The sequence below is a fragment of the Phalangium opilio genome, unplaced genomic scaffold (genome assembly GCF_054372755.1).
Source record: "Phalangium opilio isolate 3A_F unplaced genomic scaffold, DU_Popi_V2 ptg000101l_1, whole genome shotgun sequence".
Taxonomy (NCBI): Eukaryota; Metazoa; Arthropoda; class Arachnida; order Opiliones; family Phalangiidae; genus Phalangium; species Phalangium opilio.
In genome coordinates, this window is record NW_028324204.1 from 4,702,004 (window position 1) to 4,723,069 (window position 21,066).

General features: G+C 37.4%; 1 protein-coding gene and 2 long non-coding RNA genes across 7 annotated transcripts; 1 reads left to right on the forward strand and 2 right to left on the reverse strand.

Annotated features, from left to right (window-relative positions):
• Positions 1-804: 804 nt before the first annotated feature.
• On the reverse strand, positions 805-6,480 carry LOC149630999 (uncharacterized). The gene is made up of 4 exons (XM_089851204.1): positions 6,138-6,480; positions 4,699-6,059; positions 1,624-1,806; positions 805-869 (listed from the first exon to the last, which is right to left on the reverse strand). Exons 2-4 carry the CDS (start codon positions 5,870-5,872, stop codon positions 805-807), a joined length of 1,422 nt encoding a protein of 473 aa, XP_089707330.1. The 5' UTR covers positions 5,873-6,059; positions 6,138-6,480.
• A 1,780-nt stretch (positions 6,481-8,260) lies between these two features.
• LOC149631000 (uncharacterized) lies at positions 8,261-11,434 on the forward strand. The gene is made up of 3 exons (XR_016374022.1): positions 8,261-9,556; positions 9,622-11,215; positions 11,388-11,434. It is a non-coding gene; the product is annotated as an uncharacterized LOC149631000 (long non-coding RNA).
• Positions 11,435-18,777: 7,343 nt separating this feature from the next.
• On the reverse strand, positions 18,778-20,480 carry LOC149631001 (uncharacterized). 5 transcript variants are annotated; one of them, XR_016374026.1, is made up of 5 exons: positions 19,592-20,474; positions 19,399-19,524; positions 19,210-19,326; positions 19,107-19,127; positions 18,778-19,027 (listed from the first exon to the last, which is right to left on the reverse strand). It is a non-coding gene; the product is annotated as an uncharacterized LOC149631001 (long non-coding RNA). The 5 variants fall into 5 exon arrangements; XR_016374025.1 differs by having other exon boundaries at positions 19,111-19,326; positions 19,592-20,465; XR_016374024.1 differs by having other exon boundaries at positions 19,107-19,326; positions 19,592-20,465.
• Positions 20,481-21,066: the final 586 nt, after the last annotated feature.

A 21,066-nucleotide genomic window follows, 5' to 3' on the forward strand; every position in this document is an offset into this window, starting at 1 on the left:
TTAGAAATTAAATTTCATTGCAACGCTTTACTAACAGGGGTTACGCTTTTAGTTTTTTTACCTCTTGGAAATTCTATAATTAAAGCAAGATTCGTGGTTTTTTTCTCTCGTAGCAAAAGCTAGGCCCTACAACCCTCCCTCCGCTCCCTTTTAACAGCTATTGCCAAGACAACTCCGAAATGAACCTTGAACCAACGTAAAACCTTAAACTTTCTTGAGGGCCGATAATTTTACCTAGTCATGAATTACCCTAAGGTAATACGAAACTATTCGTACATCTCTGGCAGGATGTATCGTAAAGATATCCAATATAACGGTTCACACAGAACACTTTGGAATCACAAAGATATCCAATATAACGGTTCACACAGAACACTTTGGAATCACAAAGATATCCAATTAAGTGGTTCACACAGAACACTTTGGAATCACAAAGATATCCAAGAGAGTGATACTCACAGAACACTTTGGAATCACAAAGATATCCAATTAAGTGGTTCACACAGAACACTTTGGAATCACAAAGATATCCAAGAGAGTGATACTCACAGAACACTTTGGAATCACAAAGATATCCAATAGAGTGGTTCACAAAGAACACTTAAGATTCAAAATAAATGGGTACACGCTTCACACCCAGAACTGTGAATCCAAAGTACACTCAGATTTAGATGATGTACTACAAAACTTGAAAAAAAATTACGTTTTAATTTCGGGGCGAACGATAATCTTTCTAAAAAAAGTAACATTTTTATCTTTTCTTCTGTATAACACTGGCCCAACAACCCTCCCTCCGCTCCCTTTTCACAGGTATTGCCAAGACAACTCCGAAATGAACCTTAAACTTTCTCGAGGGCCGATAATTTTACCTAGTCATGAATTAATCTTAAGGTAATATGAAACTATTCATATTACTCTATTCATATATCTCTGTCAGGACGTGAGTGAAACCATCTGATACGTAACATTAATTTTAGGGTTTACTACGGGTTCATTTTTTTAGGAATCCGGGCGCTTAACATTCCCTTTAAAATGTCTATACTCTTTCCAAAAGCAGAACAGTGACGTCAGTCAAGTTACTGACGAATCTCTCTCTTTTTCTAATCATAGTATCGCTGACCTCGTACTAGCCGTTGTCTTTTCTCACAAAGTTCACATAATGTCCCTCGGCTAACGATTCACCTTTATGAATAATCACCCCTTTAGTTTTAAAAAGCATCTTGTTCATTGTGACTTTTTGATTTTCGAAACTCGATATTTTGGTCGAAATCTTAATTGGTCGACCATCTTTGTAATCGCCACGTAGAAGACACAGAAATACGTACTTTCCGCTGGATATCAATACATCACGCTCTTGTATTGTAGGATTATCACAAAATACGCATCGCATTTCTGTTAATCTCATCCTTTTTTCTAAAGATTTCCAATCAATTTTATCTCGGTTTTCTAGTGGAAGATTGAAAATGTTGCTTTGAACAATGTTTTCCGAATTTTGTTCAACTTGACATTTGGGGCATTTGGTAACGTTTCGAGACTTTGACCAAAAAAGATCTTTTAGAGCCTTAGAGTAATCGGCTTCCATTTCTTGGCTTAGTGTCGTCAAGAGCACCATCAAAAATTCACTGGCGTCTTGTTGCTCATTTAGCGAAAAGTGATTACCAACAGCTATTCTCAGTTCCAACCCTTTACGGCTAAAACTACCTTGAGAACTCTCGATGTCGTTTATTTGGTTACTGAGGCAGCGTAAAACTGGTTTTTCTACGAATGATCCGTTGTAAGATTTGACCAATTCTCTTAATTCGGGCACTAATTATAGTAGTTGCAAAACGCTATTTGAATAGCATGTTACTTGATCATCGTTATTTAAACCTTTCACGGGAAAACTATCCAAACTCTGTTTTTCCTTCCTTTTCTTCTTTGGCATTTCCTGCGCCGTCTCGTCACATCTCTCTTCCTCGCCTTCTAAAAGGCTTTTAGATAGAGTAGGTGCACTTCTTTTTCTACCTCGGCTTTGTTTTGACTCCGTTATTTTCAATAGAGGCAGATCTGGCCTATATTTTTTGCGAAGCCTGTTATATTCCATAATGGCTCGTCCATCCGCCTTAATTTTAGTCGGATCGAACTGTAATAGATGGAGTCCGGCTAAAGACGTCACTCTTGATAAAGCAACGTACGCCATGCCGGTTCCGAATAAATTCGGACCTAAATCCATAATGGCGCATTTTAAACTCATGCCTTGGCTTTTGTGTATCGTAATAGCGTACGCCAGGATGACGGGAAACTGGGACCGCTTAATGTAAATTTTTGCCATGAGCAAAAATTTAACGCTAATTTTCTCAACTAAAAAATCGGAGATATCGTTGTCGTTATTCGGTTCGCGATCTACTCTGAGAAAAATACCAGTAACGTTTCCTTGTTCGTCCTTCTTGAATCCAGTTACGAAACCCATCGTACCATTTACAACGCCTTTTTCAAAACTGATATTCCTTCTGACCATTATTCGGCAGCCAACGCAAAGAAGTAACTTGCTCTCCAAACCGCCCGTTTTGGACGGTTCGTTTTGTAGCCTTTGCAGCCTCCCGAGAATGTTTTTATTCATTTGTTTGTCACAGTCTGCCATTCTATCCTGACAAGGAATGCTTTCAACTTTCTCGCCGCTTTTTCGCAGCATTTCAAAGTTGAATTTTTCGCACATGGCTAATTTAGGCATCAAACAAGTTGGTTGAAACCCTTCATTGGACAGCTTAATGAAAAGCTCCATAGCCACCTCGATGTTTTTTCCTCCCTCAACCAATCTAGTTTCTAAGGTTGCTACATCAGCTTCGGAAATATTTCCAATTCTAACTCTGCTTAGAATGTCGCCGTAACTTTGGTCGTTGGCTTGTCTAACATTTTGCGTTAGTTCATCGTATTTAAAAAACTTCCAAAGATCACTTCCTCCGATGCAATTGAATCTAAGTCTGGCTTCTTCGGAAGTGATTTTGATAAACGCGGGATTTCCTTGAACCGGAGGCAATTGGAAAAAGTCTCCCAAAACAAGGATAAATACAACTCCACCAAATGGTTGGTTCATTTCCCAAAATTCGTTCAGCCTCAAGTGAACGTGAGTAAGTAAAACCGACGAGACCATGGAAATTTCATCAATAATTAACAGTTTGAAATTTCCAAAAGTTTCTTTCATAATGCTCATATTGTCAGAACTCAGTGAATGGTATTCGGCGATACGCCCATGATCTACCGGCAACATTAGTAATCTGTGTAATGTTACGCCATTAACATTCAATGCTGCCAAACCCGTTGGCGCGGCAATGGCCACGCTAGCAGGATTTTGAACGCGTCGCCTTACGGCGTTGGCGAGAGTGTCTATAAGAAACGATTTGCCAGTGCCACCAGGTCCCGACACAAAAAGGCACTTGTTTCCAGATTTTTCTCCCTCTTGGGAGAAGTGATCCATGATGTGATCATAAATTCTCCTTTGATCCGAGTTTAGTAACGCCACATTGTCAACAACAGTCTCGAAATTCCTTTCCATGGCAGCTTCCACATCAGCCATCGCATGTTCGGTTTCGATAACGATTTCCTTCCCTTGCAGTGCATTTTCATCGTCACTTTCAATCTCCGAGACTATGGTTTCTGGCTCTTTCGCCTTTTCAGAAGCCTTCCGTTTCTTTTCAACCTCTTTGGAAACCGAGAGTTTCTCGTGATATTCTCTCATGTCTTTCAACACTGAAAGCGAGTTTTCGAAAGCATCCGCGAAGGTTTCAAACTCGCCCAATAGCTCATTTTCGTCACGCCACGGTTTGAAGAGGATCAGTAGAGCGTGACAATACTTTTCTTTCTCCTCTATCGGGTCGTGAATGTAGTGCTCTACTATGTAGGGCTTAATTCTCTTTCTCATGAAACCCAGATTGTTTTTCAACTCGATTACATTCGCATTTTTTTCGACACCATCAGAGTGCTTCGCATAATCGTAAAACCGTCCAAATTCCCGCAAACTAAGATTTTCCAAGCTGTCGGGACGATTTGGATACTTGTCGTCGATGAACCCTTTTAGGCAAGTGTCCTTGCTTTCGGGGTCAGTTTCCCTCAAACGTTCGAGTTCCTTGTAACCTTTCAAAATTCTCGATCGGTTTTCTTTCAAGTTAGTGTTTATAAATTTAGTGCTGTCGGATTTGTTGTAAAGATCTTGGCCCAACATAAGATCCATAGCTTCGTATATGCCTACTGACTTAGAAGTCATTGATTTCAATCTATAGGCAAATAATCTTTTGGACAAACTTTCGTGCCCTAACTCGGCAAAAGTTTGGTCCATGTCAGCCCGGTCTCCCTTTGTTACGTACGCCGTGACATAGTTTGCCACTATTTCCGATTTGTCAGCGACAAATTGCAAATCCATGTTGGCTTTGGAAGCCAAAAGTAGCGCGGGATTGTAATCATTGATTAAAACTTCGTGCTGTTTTCTCGGCAAGTCGTACAGTCGTTTCTGCACCTTTTTCATTTTACGGTGACGAGTAACTGATCTAACGGAATTCATAGTGGCAACGTTTGTTACGTTTCGAGGGAAACCGTAACGACACACTTTCAATCCCTTTTTAGAATTTTTCACCTTTTTATAACAACTGGAGGTGCATTTGTGATTTTGGAATTTTTTTACCAGCCGGTGCAGTTCCGGACTTACGGATGCGCTTGGCATCGAACACGTGACGTGTTTTTGCACGTAATCCAAAATAGTCTCGGTCGAAGAAGTTCCGATCTTTGGATTGTCCTTGGCCCACAATAGCATGTGGTAGTGAGGTAAACCGCGAGATTGGTATTCAACCCTCCAAAAGTGATGTTCTATCATGCCAAGAACTGGATTTTGCTTACACAAAACAAAGTTGTTTAGCAGCGAACGAACTTTGTTGTGAAAGTGCAAATTAACGCTAAGTGGGTCGAAATTCAACAATTCAGCAACCGTCATCGACTCTACTCCTGGAACGTCTGAATTCACTTTTCTCAAGTGATCGTGCAGTTCCATATCATCGTACTCGGCCGGATTAAAAGTTAGAAGCCAGGTGGGAGGACCAAATTCCCGAATCATCGCTAAAACGTTTCTAAGAACTTTATACCAGTAGTCCTTCGTTCCTCGAATATGGCCCAAGAAAGTGGCTAAATTACTCTCAAGTTCTTTATCGCCAGATTCAACGCGACTGAGCAAGTTTTCAACCCCAATTGCCATGGGTTTTTTAACACGAAGAACGTAGTTCAAACTGCTAGAGATCGCCTTCATTTCGCATTCTTGATAAGAATGAAACATATAGGCGTAATCTCGTCTGAAAATTGGACTTTTGTTCAAAAGACGAGATAAACGATACTCTGTTTCAGTTAATTTCCCAAATGGTCTATCATCGTGCTTGCCGTAGCGACCCTTGGGGAACAAATGAACGAAGCTCAAGTATTCCAAGTTTTTGTCCCAAGTATTAATCGGCGCGGCTTCGACGCGCTTCATTTGGTAAGCGGCCAATAAATCTTTCGGTGGTTGGACGTTTACCGGATGAATAGAGTAGTGATCGTACAGATCATTGGCTTCTCCCTCAGAAAGTTTTCGCAACAAAGCCTCGGGCTGTGTTAAAATTTTGTAGACGTTGCCTGGTGCAAGGCTAGACTGATTTTCATCCTGCTCCTGCATGTTACAAGCGTTTTGGTCACCTTCACCGTCGTGAGGACTATCCGGTGGTCCTTCTGTTGGAACCGCAGCGGAAGCGCGTGTCACCGCATCAGATTCATCGTTAAGCAACGCAAGTGGATCTGTTACGCTCAGTAAGTCATGGGGAGTCAATGAATTTTCATTTCCATCAATATCTTGCGTTCCACAAATATATTCCTCGCTCATTGAAGAAATATCAATGTCCTTATACAAAGGATTAATTTTTTCAGCACAGTGAACGCTTTCAACACTTTTTCGAGGCAAACAACCTGTTGCCAAACCTTTTTGTCCGCAGTCGGAACGCCATTCACTAGGATATGCAATTCGTGATTTTTGGGCAATGTCTTGGGAATCATCTTCAAATTTTTCTCCACTGGTATTGGAAGATAAGTTACTCTTCCCTTTAAAGCTTTAACCGTACCGAACTGAATGTTGGAATTGGTTTTAGTACCTAACCGCACCACAGTGTGGAAGGGCTTCACAAGCTGAATTAAAACTTTCTCAAACATGTTTAAATCAGTGACATCTGTCGGAGGATTGTCAACCAACAAGTTGTTCAGGAAGCATCTGATGGGAACTTTTCCCTTTCGTAAATCCGTAGAGCAGTAACGACATAGAAGCTTGTCTGCCTCTCTTGTTTCTGAATTGTTTATTATCCAGCCAGCTCTTAAAATCAGATAGGCCTCGTTATCGAAAACAGCACTGTCTACCATTTTTTCTATTGATCTCAAATCCGATTTTTTGTACAATCTTAAGCAGCAGTCACAGGGAGTGTCGTGAAATTCTTTATTATTTAGCGCTGCTCGAATGAATTGAGTTTCGTAAAGATTCAAGATTTCGCTTTCATCGAGACTCGGTCTCGGAGCGTTTTCGCTCCCTGTGGACGCGTTGTTTTGCTCGTTATTTAAATTTTTTCCTCGTGAGGCAAGGATTTTTCTCAATTCCCCCATGATTTTGGTGAGAGAATCGTAATCACCACTTTCAATTTCATTAGAAATCTTTGTTAACGCGTTAAGCAACGCCTTCACGTGATAAATATTATTCAAAATATTTCTAATTCCCGAATAATGAGGAGCCAGTTCAGCAAAAGAACGTAAATAGCTTTGGCAATCTTCACTATCAGCGCAATAAGCCGTGTGTGCCAGGAAAGGAACTATTTTCACCACGATCTCAGCACCATCTGGTGTTATAGACACGTTGGATTTAGAGCAAAATTTATTTCTAAAATCGCAAAGGTCCAAACCCGACTCAAAAATTTTAGTCACTGATTTTTCATTCGTATTTGCAACCGTGTTTATGAAAGTTAGCACTTTCGCAATAGCTCGAACTCGAACATTACAAATATCACTGCACTCCCAATAAACGGTTTTGGGTTTAGTTTCAATAAGACCACTTTCATTGATCACGAAATTTCTTTTCGGATTCTTCTCCTCAGTTTCAACAATGTTGAAAAGATTCGTAACCACTCCTGAATTATTTACTTGAAAGACTCTCTCAACATCATCAGGTTTGTTGTTATTTTTAATGTCAACGAAATTGCCCATATCGTCAACGAACAATTCTTTATTGCCATTGATAACGCGGTCTCTCAGCACTTTACGTACATGACCATCAGCATCCAATTGGATAACTTTGGCATAGCGTAATTCGTGGTCATTTTTCAATATTTTTCCATTATTTCCAATTGGGTAATAGGTGGTTTCATGGAAATAGGCCTCTTTGAGACTACTGTGAAGCCTTTTACCACCCACAACATCCGTTAAATTGTCTTGATTAACAGACCCAATTTCTTGGACTTTCTCGGCAATATCTTTAAATTCACTAATAGTCCTTGTAAGATTGTAATTGTATGCCGAATATAAATGCCTTTTCAAATGCAAAATTCTACCCGCTAACAATTGGCATTTTAGGTTTCGAGAGAGTAACTTTGAATTCCCCTCTCTAGTCAAGCTGTCCAAAGATTTTGTCGCAGACAATCTTTCAGTGAGCCTTGTCACTAAAAATCGTTTGAAACTTTCAGCTATGATTTTCTTGTTTCTTGTTTTAAAAATTCCTTTATTGAGGGTTTTTTCGAGAAACCCTTTTTACCCACCGGAAAAGCTTTCTTACTGGGCTTTTTATTATTTGCCAGAACATTAGTGGCGCCACCTGGGGGCAAAGTTCTCTTATTTTTCTTTGCTCTCTCAATCGGAGATTTGCGCGTCACATTGTTTTTTGAATTTCTTTTCTGATGATCCTCCTTGCTTTTCAAGTAGTATTTCATATTCACAAGTTGTTTAGCTTGCTTTTTTTTCAAAGCTTTACTCTGTTTTAACCAACCTTCCAGGTTTTTTTGTCTTTTAGCTCTTTCTCGAGAAACCATTTTAAATATCGAAACCAATTAAATAGTTCACACAAGAGACTTTGGTATCGTAATGATCCAATTAAGTTATTCTCACAGAAGACTTTGGTATCGTAAAGATATCCAATATAGTGGTTCACACAGAACACTTCGGAATCACAAAGATATCCAAGAAAGTGATTCACACAGAACACTTTGGAATCACAAAGATATCCAAGAAAGTGATTCACAAAGATATCCAAGAAAGTGATTCACACAGAACACTTTGGAAACACAAAGATATCCAATAGAGTGGTTCACAAAGAACACTTTGTACCTGCAAAAGATTCAAAATAAATGGGTGCTCGCTTCACACCGAAAACTGTGAATCCAAAGTACACTCAGATTTAGATGATGTACTACAAAACAAAAGAAAAATTACGTTTTAATATCGTAATACAATGTATTACATATACTTATAAATACAATACACTCGAGTGCAATGGTAACACTCGAATGAAATACTCAAATGGAAGAATAACACTTGATTGAAAGTCAATGTAATTGGTACAATAAATGTACCAAAAAAAAGGATAATCAAAGTCTTAATACGTTTCTAAAGTTTAAACAAAAGATTATTTAAACTTACTATGAGATTGCGTTTAAACAACCGAAATCCCTTGACAAAACGTACAGCACAAAATTAGGCTTAAAAGTTAATTCAACGCGGCCACGTGAATTAGGCCCAGTCTTGTGACTCTTGTCTCGCGCAAATTTTTCTACAGTGTTTGGTTTTTCTGACTTGGACCGGTTACGAATGGGGAAGATCTGAACTGAACTAATTGGCTATCGCCAGTTCGCCACTGAATAGAGTAATGGCACCTCCCGGCCTTTGCCTGTATTATACTCTATGAGTAGTTAACACAGAGTGACACTACTCTATATAAGGGCGCTGATGTGTTTTCAAAATGGCCGCTTCAACGGGGTACGTACGATGCTGTCTATCGATCGATAATAGTCACAATAGTGCAATAGAAAAATTAATAATGTTGAATGTTGACAAGTTTAAGTTAACATTGTTTGAAATTTATAAATTCGCGCATTAAAACGAAGGAGACTGAACACGGTGTCTAATACAAGGAGAACAGACAAGCATGCCAAAGTAGAGAAGACCGAGGTTTAACAATCGTAAAGCTTTGTTACTTATCTTCAAGTAGGTAAGCCTCATCAAATAATTGGTCAATTGAAAGGTGAAGATAAATTAAGTACTTAGTGGTATAGAGTAATGGCAATACTACGTATGCAAACGTCATACCCTTCTATCTCTTAGCTCAGTGTCATCCGCCTACTGGGAGCGCACAGTATCCACTCTTACAAGAACGCTCCCAGATGGAGGGATACACAGTCTACGCCCCTCTCTATCGCCACTAGTCTATTGTGATGTAGGATTAAACAGAAAATGTAAACACTTTTTGGCTGTTTTACTACTTATAATTAATGAAGGTGTAGAGTCTCTTGAGTCTTGAGGACGTAAGAGTAACTGATTTGAAGTAAGAATGTGCTAAAATCAAAGTGAACATTATAAAAAAAATTCATGAACCCATACCATTTCAAGAGTGTTGCCATTTTAAAGAAGGCAACCCTGTGCATAAGGAAGCAACAGTTTAACAACAATGTACAATAACGCATAGGAAAAACATCAAAGGTAGATGTTCAAACGGTGCCTAGTGTATAAAAGCGGCAAACTGGAAAGTCATTTATTTTGAAGAGTAAACAAGTGATCCAGTTCTTGAAAGTTTTGTATCCGTCATCACCTCTAGCAGATCTACTCAAGCAAGACTTAATCAAGAATTATTCCTTTTAAGTCTATTTTTTTCGTTTTAATAAGAAAGGTGGTGCCATATTGATATTTATTTTCTGTTTGACACACCACTAAAGGAGCCGTGCACCATTTCAATTGCTGAGTTAATGAAACGCGCAGATTCCATATTTAAAAGCGTAAGGAGATAATTTAATTTTTAAGGAAAAAAATATCAAGAAAAGATTTGGGCGTATTATGGCATTTTTGAATTTGGAACAATGTCTTGGTCACTTAAAGCTAGAAATACAACGACATACTAGTCACTGTAGCAAAAAAAGTTAAAACATGTTTAGTGTTATAAAATGAATTGTAAAACTGAGTTACAATTAAAATAATTTTTAAAAACCAAATATTCCTTTTATTCAAAATCTAACTTTATCTAATATTGGCGATGACAAGTTTACAATACCAACTGCAATTAAAAACATTGGGTAAATGACGTCATCTCCCAATCCAGTTTTTCACTAAAGATTGAAAAAAGTTTTAATCTTTGTATCACACTCTCTATGTGCACTCTTGCTTTTACTATCTTCAAGTTATCGAGTGATTTCGTTTCCGTAAACTGTTTAGATTTTTTCAGAAATGGAGGGATGAAAATTTCAATACCTTTTTCTAAACATTCGGCCTCTATTCTGAATCCTTTATCTACCATGCATGCGTCTACATAGGATGTTAATCAGTAAATTACTCCACTGTGCAAAGTGATAACTTTGTTAGATGCTCTTCCTCCATAAAGTGTACTCAAAAAAAGAAATCAAACCAGCAGGAGAAACGCTAACCAAAATTTTAAGAGTGTGGTTACATTTATAATAAGAATAAGAGGAAATTCTACATTTAAGGCAATTAGGTTTCTCGAATGGAATTTCAGAACATTCCAAAAGCACCACAATTTTTTCAAATCCCTTAAAACATTGGGGCATGCTATTAATGATTTCTTCCTTTGAGGGCCATTTGATTGCGCATTTAAAAACACCCGCAACAATAAACACTGTTTGTTTAAAGTATCTGCGGCAACTGGTATCAGACATATCAAACATAGTAGAAAAAACCCCGTATGTCAAGTTTAGTTTTAATCTAGAATTACATTGTGGGACACAACAAAACTTTTTGCTAGGCGCCATGTTTTACGAATATGATCCTGTAATATCTTAAGCCTAACGAAATGCACTCCTTCGCCTTCCTAGAATAGATAAATTACTCCGTTAAAGCAGTTACCACAACTACTGCTAGGTGTCGCGTCACTCTTTGGCGATGGCCAATAGGGAGTCTTTGTCGAAAGCCAATAAGATGAGATCATGAGGGACACGTTATTTAGCCCTAATTTTCAAATAAGAAAGTTTCATTGAAAGTAAGCTCTTACATATAACTTATTTAATATGTCATAATTTTCCATTTTTTTAAACTTTGTCGTAAAATTAGAATTTAAAACACTTAATTTTGTTGCCGAGTTTAAAAATACATGAGAAATAAAGACATTTTTAAATGGTTTAATATAAATAATTTTTGGTTTATTGATTTAGGCTTAGCAAAATGGAAAAAGGTGGCAACATAATTAAAAATTGCAAAATCACGAACTATTATGGGGGAGGAGGTTACGATGGAGGACGACGCGGCGGAAGGGGTGGTGGTCGGGTTGGAAAAGGGCGAGGGGGTAAGGCCCGGGGCAAAAGAATTTGCTATATTTGCAAAAAACCCGGGCATATTGCCCGAAACTGCAGAAACAAAAAAAGTAGGTTAAAAAAAATATCTATATGGATTTTCCTGTGGTTCTTCACGTGTTTAGACCGAGGGGCTATCCACTCCTGTAATCTGGTGTACAAAATATTTGGAGACCGAAATGAAATCCCAAAAAAGTCTCTAAAATCAGCTGAAGTCTTTTGAAATATGATTTTTTTTGGTGAAGTCTGAAAACTTAACGGATATTTATATTCTCATGTGAAGTCCGCAAAATTACCTTGAAGTCTGTTGAAGTCCGTGAAATTATTGAGAGACTTCTCTGAAATCCTTTTGAAATCTTATACATATAGAGCGAAGTCTTAATAATCTCGTGTAGTCTCCTGAAGTCCGCGTGAAGTCGCAACATTATCGGCCTGGCAGTCCCATACCACCCCTTATTTAAAGTCGACCCATCCAGTCGGCCGAAGGAAAAAGCAGCGAATTTTGAACTGATGACGTCAAAAAGGGATTTTTTTGGGGAACTATTGGAGCCACGTGTCCCACCCCCGAGAGCCCACTTCATAGACTAAAAGCAATCCCTCACCTTCTACCGTATTAAGCTTAACGGGGAAATAACATGGGGTGGCACTCTCTTTAGTTACCATTGAAAATATTAACTCTCTCGACATTGCTTATGTTTCCCAGTTTTTTTACACAGTCGCGCGGTGTGGGAAAAACCAAAAACAGGTGAAAGTGGAAGCTGTCTCGATTTTAGGCGCGAATCGAGAGCAAAACGCAGAATTAAACTCAGTTTAAACATGGTTTAAATATACGGTAACTGTTACAGGAATTCTTACTGAGATTCTTACATCATGCCGACTGAAGAAGAAAGAAACGTAAGTGCTGTTAAACAGGTGAATTTATAAATACCACGTATGATATGTTACGCGAAGAGTGTCTGGTTCTATTAGCGATGCATTTGCGAGTGTATTCGCAATTAAAACGATTAAATAATAGCATTAAATCGTGATTATTATGATGGACCGATTCGATTAAATTTGGTTTATGTCAATTTCGAAACGTGTTCAAGAAGTTGGAAACGTGATTAGTAAGCGGAGCCTTATCATGATTAATAAGTTCGAATATAGAGCTTGGCATTATCCATCCGTTACCCGTAAATTAACTGATATTTACTGATAAAGGTTGTGGATAAAATGCGATTTAACATAAAACTTTGTGGATAATTCTCGAGTTTGGATAAAGATAAAATAACGCGGATAATGGATAGATGCCAAGCTCTAGATAAATAAGTCTTATCGTGATTAACAAGTTGGAAACGTGATTAATAAGCTTTATCGTGATTAACAAGTTGGAAACGTGATAAATAAGCTTTATTGTGATTAACAGTTCGAAACGTGATTAATAAGCCTTATCGTGATTAACAAGTTCAAAACGTGATAAATAAGCCTTTAAATATTACCAAATAACGATTTAAATTTCGTTATCGTAATTTATGAAATTCGTGGTAAAATTAAATCGTTATCAAATAATTATTTAATCGTTATAAAATAATTTTTTTGCCAAAAACTTCATCTGGGATTTGATCTGTTCTTTCATTCTTATAAGAAAATTGACAAGAACTATTTATACATCCCGTACTGAATAAATTTCAGACTGGAATAAATCGGCAAAACATGGACGATAGGTTTTGGGAAATAATTAGGTGCGATATGGGTGTTGACGTTCCCATTTATTTAAAAAATTTGATGAAGATGACGGGGTTCGACAACCCTTATTCGATAAGAAATATGTCGTCAAAAGATATAGAAGACATGGAAGCCTTTGGCCGGGACGAAATGAAGCATTTTTTAGGCCCGAATGCTAAGCTTGAAGATCATTATGGCATGTTTTCTGTAAGGCCTGAGAGTTTCAGGATCCAGCCAGGTCATAAGCGTCTTCTTGATTGCATAAAGAAATATGTCGAAGATAAACAAGAAAACTATTTTGGTAAATTCCATCTGTTAGGCCAAAATAGTAGCGCCCATCGCAAACCTATGGGGAAATCCAAAAACACTATTGCACAGCTACGTCAAAAAAATGGGGTAGAGGTCAATTCAGAAGGAGATGAACCAAAGAACCAAAATGACATGTCTCATTCAAAATGCGAAGAAAAGGTTAAAACCTTACTGTGTAGTGCTGTAAAAAACTGTTTATTAACCGATCCTGGAAATGTTGCACTTTTTTCGCAATTTCATTTCTCAATAATGGAACTCAAACCAAATAATGGAGTTGGAGCTGTTACTTGCCCTGTCTGCGACATTGGTATCAAAATTTCAACATCAACTAGCAAGAATGGATGTGTGAGGTGGATTACCTCGAATTACACAAGGCACATTAAATCTCACCTCAAGAAGGCAAATTTTAGTCAGGTCAACAACAACCAAACCCAGAAAAATACTATCTTCGCTCACTTTTCCTCATCTGATAAGAAGAAATTAGACAATAATTTATCCAATTCGAATGCAGAAGACACTTCAGAAAACTTCACAACAGACCAGAGCTCGTGCGACAGTTCCAGAATAAATACTCTTAAGAGACACAATGAAGGGATTTCCGAGCACAGTTCTGATTCGTGCAGCGAGAACAGTGCACATCCGGCCAAGAGAAGCAATGTAAAAGCTTCGGGGGAAGAATTAAATGGCATGGTGAAGGGATCGACCATGTCATTGACACCATCGGTAATTCGCCAAAGGTCCCAAAAGGAAAGTGGAAACAATTTAAATACAGCAGATCGGAACGAGCACGACGAAAACTAGAAATCCATGATCCTAATCAACCACCAATCACAGATTATTTTGATGTATTAAACGCCGTTCAAAACTTGATAAAGAAAAACCACGAACTGAACCACTGCTTCATGAAGCTCTTGAACCGCGACCAAGACGAATGTGAAACCCGGCCGGATAACTGTAGTTCAAAGTTAAATATTTTTTTGGCAGGTTTACTTAAAAATGCTGATGAAAATAGCAAAAGAAGTAAAGAAGGAAAACGGTACGATGAAACTATAAAACTATTCTGCGCGTATCTTTTCATGATTGGAGGACGACTGCTTTACGAGACCTTACAGGCTAACCTAGATTTGCCATCGGTTACTACAATTCAAAGGTGTCTTAATGAAAAAGGGCCCAATATCATCGAGGGTAAACTTCGAATGAGCGAGCTTAAAACCTTTCTAGTTCAAAAAAATCTTAAAAACAAAGTATGGTTAAGTGAGGACGCAACTCGCATTACGGGAAGAATAGAGTACGATGTTAAAACCAACCAAATAGTTGGTTTAGTCCAACCGACAAACAGCGTGACTGGATTTCCGGAGTTACTCTCTTTTCCAGCTGAATCAGCGAAACAAATCGAAACCCATATTAAAAATCGGAGCTCCGCATCTCTAGCATATGTTATTATGGCCCAACCGATAGAGGAAAAAGCACCCTCATTTTGCTTATGCCATTTCGGCACTGACAACAAATTTACAGCCGCAGACGTCATTTCAAGATGGAGAACAATTTTAAACAGTGCCAAGGAACACGGCATAGAGGTGGTCGGTGTGTCTTCGGATGGTGATAGCCGCCTTCTTAAAGCAATGAGATTTGCGACTAAGCTGCCAGTGCCAGTATCACGCTGCCCTAAAAAAAGGAAATGGTTTCAAGAAAACTGTGACCCAGAAATCGTTTGCGTTCAAGATACTATCCACGTTGGAACAAAATTCAGAACCAAACTGCTGAAAAGCTCCAACATTTTGCCATGTGGCGAAAAATTAGTCTCACTAACACATCTCAACGTCCTCATGGAAACATTTCCGAAAGATCAACATGGGCTCTCTAAGAGTGATCTTGAACCTAAGGATAAAATGAACTTTCGAGCAGTAGAGAAAATAAGCTCCCAAAGAGTTCTGGATAGTCTAAGAAGTCTGCCAGGTACCGAAGGCACCGCGCAATACATATTGTTAATGCAAAGATCTCTCAATCCTTTCTTGAGTAAAGACATGTTACCAAGTGAAAGAATATTTGAAATTTGGTACGTGGTTTTCTTTCTGCGCATTTGGAGGTCCTGGATTTTGCAACACTCCAAATATACGCTTAAGGACAACTTTATTACTTACAACACCTATGCTTGTTTAGAACTGAACGCCCATGCCTTGGCTATTTTAATGGAAAAGTTTAGGGAAGACGAAGACTTTTTCTTACCTTGGTTGTTCAGCAGTCAAACCTGCGAAAGCTTCTTCCGAGCCACTCGTTCCATGACAAGCACTTTTTCAACCGTCGTGAACTTCAGTTTACTGGACATTTTACATAGACTGAAGAGAATACAGTTTCAAGCAGATATAATAAGCCAATGTAGCGAACAAAACTTTAGTTTTCCTCGTAGTAAAGTAAACAACCGACTTTTAACCAGGAATAACGCATTACCTACCAAGAATGAAATTGACAGGCTAGTCCTTAGAGCTCAGTCGTCTGCCATTGCAGATGCCGCTGCATTGGGTATGTTTTCTCCCCAGAAAATTATTTGCCTACTACCAGCTGTGCCATTAATTAGGGATGAAAGCAGAGAAGTTAATGAAGATGAAGATGGTGACGATCAGTGCATAAATATCGTTTTAGAAAATGGCGATTGTAGTGTTGGCGAAGATTTAAGTTTAATCTTAACATCAGGCGGCTCTAATTTAAAGGATTACTCTAACGAGATCGATGTTGTTAATCTTCCCAAGGATAGTAGATTTGTTTCCTTGAAAACTAATAACGGAAGGATAATTGCTGTCCGTAAGACGTCACTTTGTTGGCTCTTAAGAGCTACAGAAAATCAGTTAAGTAGCGATCGGCTACAACGTGTGTCACAAGCGGTATGTCAAACGAATGCTGGCACTGTTGTTCAAAATTCCAATGTTAATGCCGCAGTTAAAAAAAACGATGTCTTTATTGGAGAATGGGTTGCTTTTCGCAAGACAGATGAAAATAGTTTGCTAATTGGTTTAACTCTGGGGTTTAGCTATCTGAAAGGAAGTGGTAAGGACCGAGAGTATTCGAAAAGCAGTGCCCCTGTAAAGGGACCCGCTAAAAACTCAAAAGGCTTGGGAGTACTATGCAACTGGTACGACTACGACAAAAATGGGCTTTTGCAACCTATGGATATGATTTCACATGGATATTATAGCATCGAGTATTACGTTTTGACAATTCAACAACCCAAGTTCGCTAATGGCCGACTGTGGATATCCCAAATTAGTTTGAACGCTTTAACTAATGAAACGAGAAATACGAATAGCAAATTAAAATCGGGACGTAGAAGGAAACCATGTAAATAAAATACCTCAATAAAAGAAATTTTTGTCCTGGTTACTCGTCATTATCTACTTTGAAAGGCTTAAACAAAGGCACGTAAATAAGGTGTGCTCTCCTCCAACAACTAAACCAAACGTTACCTTTAATTGAAACTCCACACAGAATTTAAATAAAATTCCATATCTTAGTGAAATCCAGAGAGAGTCTTAGTGAAATCCAGAGAGAGTCTTAGTGAAATCCAGAGAGTCTTAGTAAAGTCCCGAGAGTCTCAGTGAAGTCTGTAATCTGGTGTACAGGTTTTAGCTAAGTGGTCTGCCCCTCGGTTTAGACGCAACTGTTAATGTTTTATATATAAGCATTTCTGATAGCATAAGTTCATAACATATGTTCCATAAGTTTGTCACTAGTTATTGAGAGCTTCTCATGTACAGACTAAATAGGAGGTTGAAGTGCAAAACCCCATGTAGTAAATTCTCGCGTCGTTCGCGAACTACCTCTCAGTAAGCCTCTATCACTTCGAAGTATATGAAGTTACAAAGTATCATACTTAAGGGAACATATCTTATAAACTTATGGTTATATTAGTACACAATCGCTTTTAAAACCCATTTTATGAATGTTTAACGTAAATCCATAGAGACAAAGAATGCGATTGAAATTTGTTTTCACGCTATAGGATAGGCAACTCTCTATCTCGAACGACAGCTTATTCTTTATACACTCTGATCCAACATCGGTTGTCACCACGCGCAAAGGTAGGACTCTATGTTACCTAGTTTTGTGTGTGCTGACAATACTACGTGTAGTAGTCTGTAGGCAATTTGAGACGTATTTGAAACAAAGGCCTAGAGGTCCGTGCATTTGAGCTTAAAAAATTCGCTAAAATCCTGAAGTTTTTCGTCTATTTTCAGCACACGCAAAACTAGGTTACATATAGTCCGAGCTTTGCGCGTGCTGAAGACCGATGCTGGAACAGAGTATATACAGAATAAGCTATCGTTCGAGATAGAGTTGCGTATCCTATAGCGTGAAAACAAATTTCCTCACGCGCATTCTTTATCCATGGTAAAACTTTTTGAAGTATACTAAGAGCTGCGTGATTTCTGACTTTTACCTGACTTAATATAAATGCTTAACATTTCCTGACTTTTCTCAGACTTTGTTAAATTCTTAAATTGCCTGACTTTGTTAAATTATTAAAATTATCTGACTTTGTTTAAATTATTAGATTTCCCCCAGTTTTTCACAACTTTAGTGTAGTTTTCAGCAATCTTTAGGAAAGTAATCTAAGGTCATGTTAATTAAGTTGTATTCTTTAAAAAGTAGACGAAAAACAGCCTGAGGGCAAAAAAAAAGAGGATGAAAAAATGGAGGAAAGCACCAGCACCGCTGAGGAAAGCGTAAAAACTAAAGAAAATTTAAATAATTAAAAAAAATTTATGTAAGTCATGGTTAATATTTTTATTTGAATACAATTTCAGTTTTGTTTCAAGAATAATAATGTTGAGATTATGTTTTGTGTAGGTTCAAAACACCCTGGATTTTTTTTTGAAAACTGTTTTTTTAATTTTTTATTTTTTTTTATGCAGTTCATTATGTTTTAATTTAGTTTCATTAAAAGTAAAAGAAATTTAAAAAACATTTCTTGAATTTTATTGAATTTGAAACTCTTAACCCCAATATTTATTAGTTCTAAAGTCCATGTGACATTATTAAATTCTGAAGATTCTTAAACGAATTATTTAGGCCCATTTTCAATTTCCCAGACTTGTCCCTGAATTTTCAGGCCCATTTTCAATGTCCCAGACTTTTTAGGCGCATTTTCAATTTCCCTCACTTGTTCGTCCCCGACTTTTTAGACCCATTTTCAATATTTCAGACTTTTCCCGACTTTATAGGCCCATTTTCAATATGCCAGACTTTTGCCGGACTTTTTAGGCCCAATTTCAATCGAAAAAAGTTATTAAATAAATAAATCTATATGGTTATAATTATGTTGAAATGAAAGCTATTAAATCCATCACTTTGTTATTTGGCTCCGTTAATTTCTAAAAATTTCCAAAAACTAGTGTATTACATATTTAACCAAAATTTATGTTAATTAACCAAACCAAAAAACATTATGAAATAAAGAGCCTGAGAATGGATCCCCTTAAAACCAGAACCAAGACCTGTGGGTGTTAATTTGAAAACAATTTTTGAAAATGAACACTTTCGTTACTTTCGTTTCTTTGATATTTAGTCATTTACCTACAATAATTTCAGAAACAGCTGTCACAGATAACAATGTAGTAATTGATTGATCTACCAGTAAGATTAATAATTAATTTAATTATAATTTATTTCAACCTACCGACAGTATTCGTAATACTAATGGGTGGCTTTTATTCCAAATAACCGAAGTTGATGTTGCCTATAACATGACAACAATCATTGATAACGCTATTTTGACCGAGGCTTAGCGAAAATGCTGGTGAATTACTAGTTTAAAAACAATTGTAATTTTCAATGACGTTTTTGGATTAAACAAAAGAATCTATACAGTTCTGTTTGTCATATTTCCCTTGAAAAGTTATCGGCAAGGTTCAGTCAGCGGAGGTATCATCATTAAGGTGTAAAATTTACTTCAACAGCTTATATTAATATGTCCCAGCTGTCACAGATAACACTGTAGTAATTGATTGATCTACCAGTAAGATTAATAATTAATTTAATTATAATTTATTTCAACCTACCGGTAATCGTAATGCCTGGGCAGCGTGGCTTTTGAAATTACCGAAATTGATGTTTCCTTACTTGCCTTAGTTGCCTATAATAACGCTATTTTGACCGAGGCTTAGCGAAATTGCTTAATAATAAAATATTCTGGTTGTTTTAAAGTTTAAAATTAATTATAGTAAATTCCAATGATGTTTTTGTTAGGAACACAATAAAAATCAGACCTAATTAGCCTCCATTTTAATTCCATTTAAAAAAACTTTGGTTTTAAGCGCTTAAAGGCGCGGGTGATCTAACGCCATGTTTTTCTTGCTTAAGTCCCCCTAACGGTGTGAATCACGACGAAAACGCCGTAAGTCCTGGTAAGTCCAACATAAAAAATTAGGGCTAAAATGCGTGTCTCTAACAGTGGTAAAACGCCGTAATTCCAATACCCAAAACAACGCAAGTCAAAGTATGTGTTAATAATGATAAAAATCAATACTTAAACTTAATTGATCTTTATGAAACTTGAAAAGTCGGTACAATGAAGTGTTATCTTTCATTTAAGATGGTTCCCAAACGTAACGAATGAATAGTTTTCCTTATATGCCTTCTGAGAAAATGCTCTTTTTTATAAAATTCCCATGTTATGTCTATGGAAAAATATAGTATCTTTCGCCAAATGTCTTAATAATTTTATGGATTCTAAAACCACCCTTAACAACTTTTTTCTTTATAGAATTAACTATTTGATGGATCTTTTTGAAATTTGAACCACAAAATTAGGGCCCGAATTTTAGTTCACTGGCAAAATTTCAAAGCAGCAAACACAATACGAAAAACGTTACGGCCAATCAAAAAACCACCCTTTAGCATTAGAGGCAGTATCAAGTCTTATCTAAGAGAGCGACCGCTCTCCTAGAATATTAAAACTCTTAAAGGTCTCAAATAGTACCTTGTTAATAATAGAGGTTTTTCCAGAACCTGTATAGGTCTTTTTCATACCACAATTGGTACATTTTGCTACCTACAAAGGGTTTGAATAACACCTTTCTTCAAAACAGGTTTTAAATAAAACCTTTTGAGTTTGCTTTAACACCATAATAAGTACGTTTTGAAACCCTTTCAGGTTTCAAATAATACCTTGCTTCCGAAACAGGTTTTTCTAGTACCCTTTAAAACCTTTAATGGTTTTTTGAGTTCCTTAAGGTCACAAATACTACCTCTTCTTAAAGGTACTTTTCCGTACCTTCATATGAAGGTTTTTTTAGTACATAAAAAGGGTTGTCTGGGGACGCAAGCAAAAATACTTTATTTGGTACGGAATAGTCACTTTTTTGGTAAAGTCGTCAGACTTGCGGAGTGAAAGCTCTGTGAGATGGTGCGGGATCGATACCGGTCGAGGAGTAAAATAATTTCATAAATAAAGCTCTTTCACGCTGCAGAGCCACCTAAGTGTGGTTCAGAGTACTATTTAAAAATTACCCAATTCCGCACAGGAAAAAAGGGG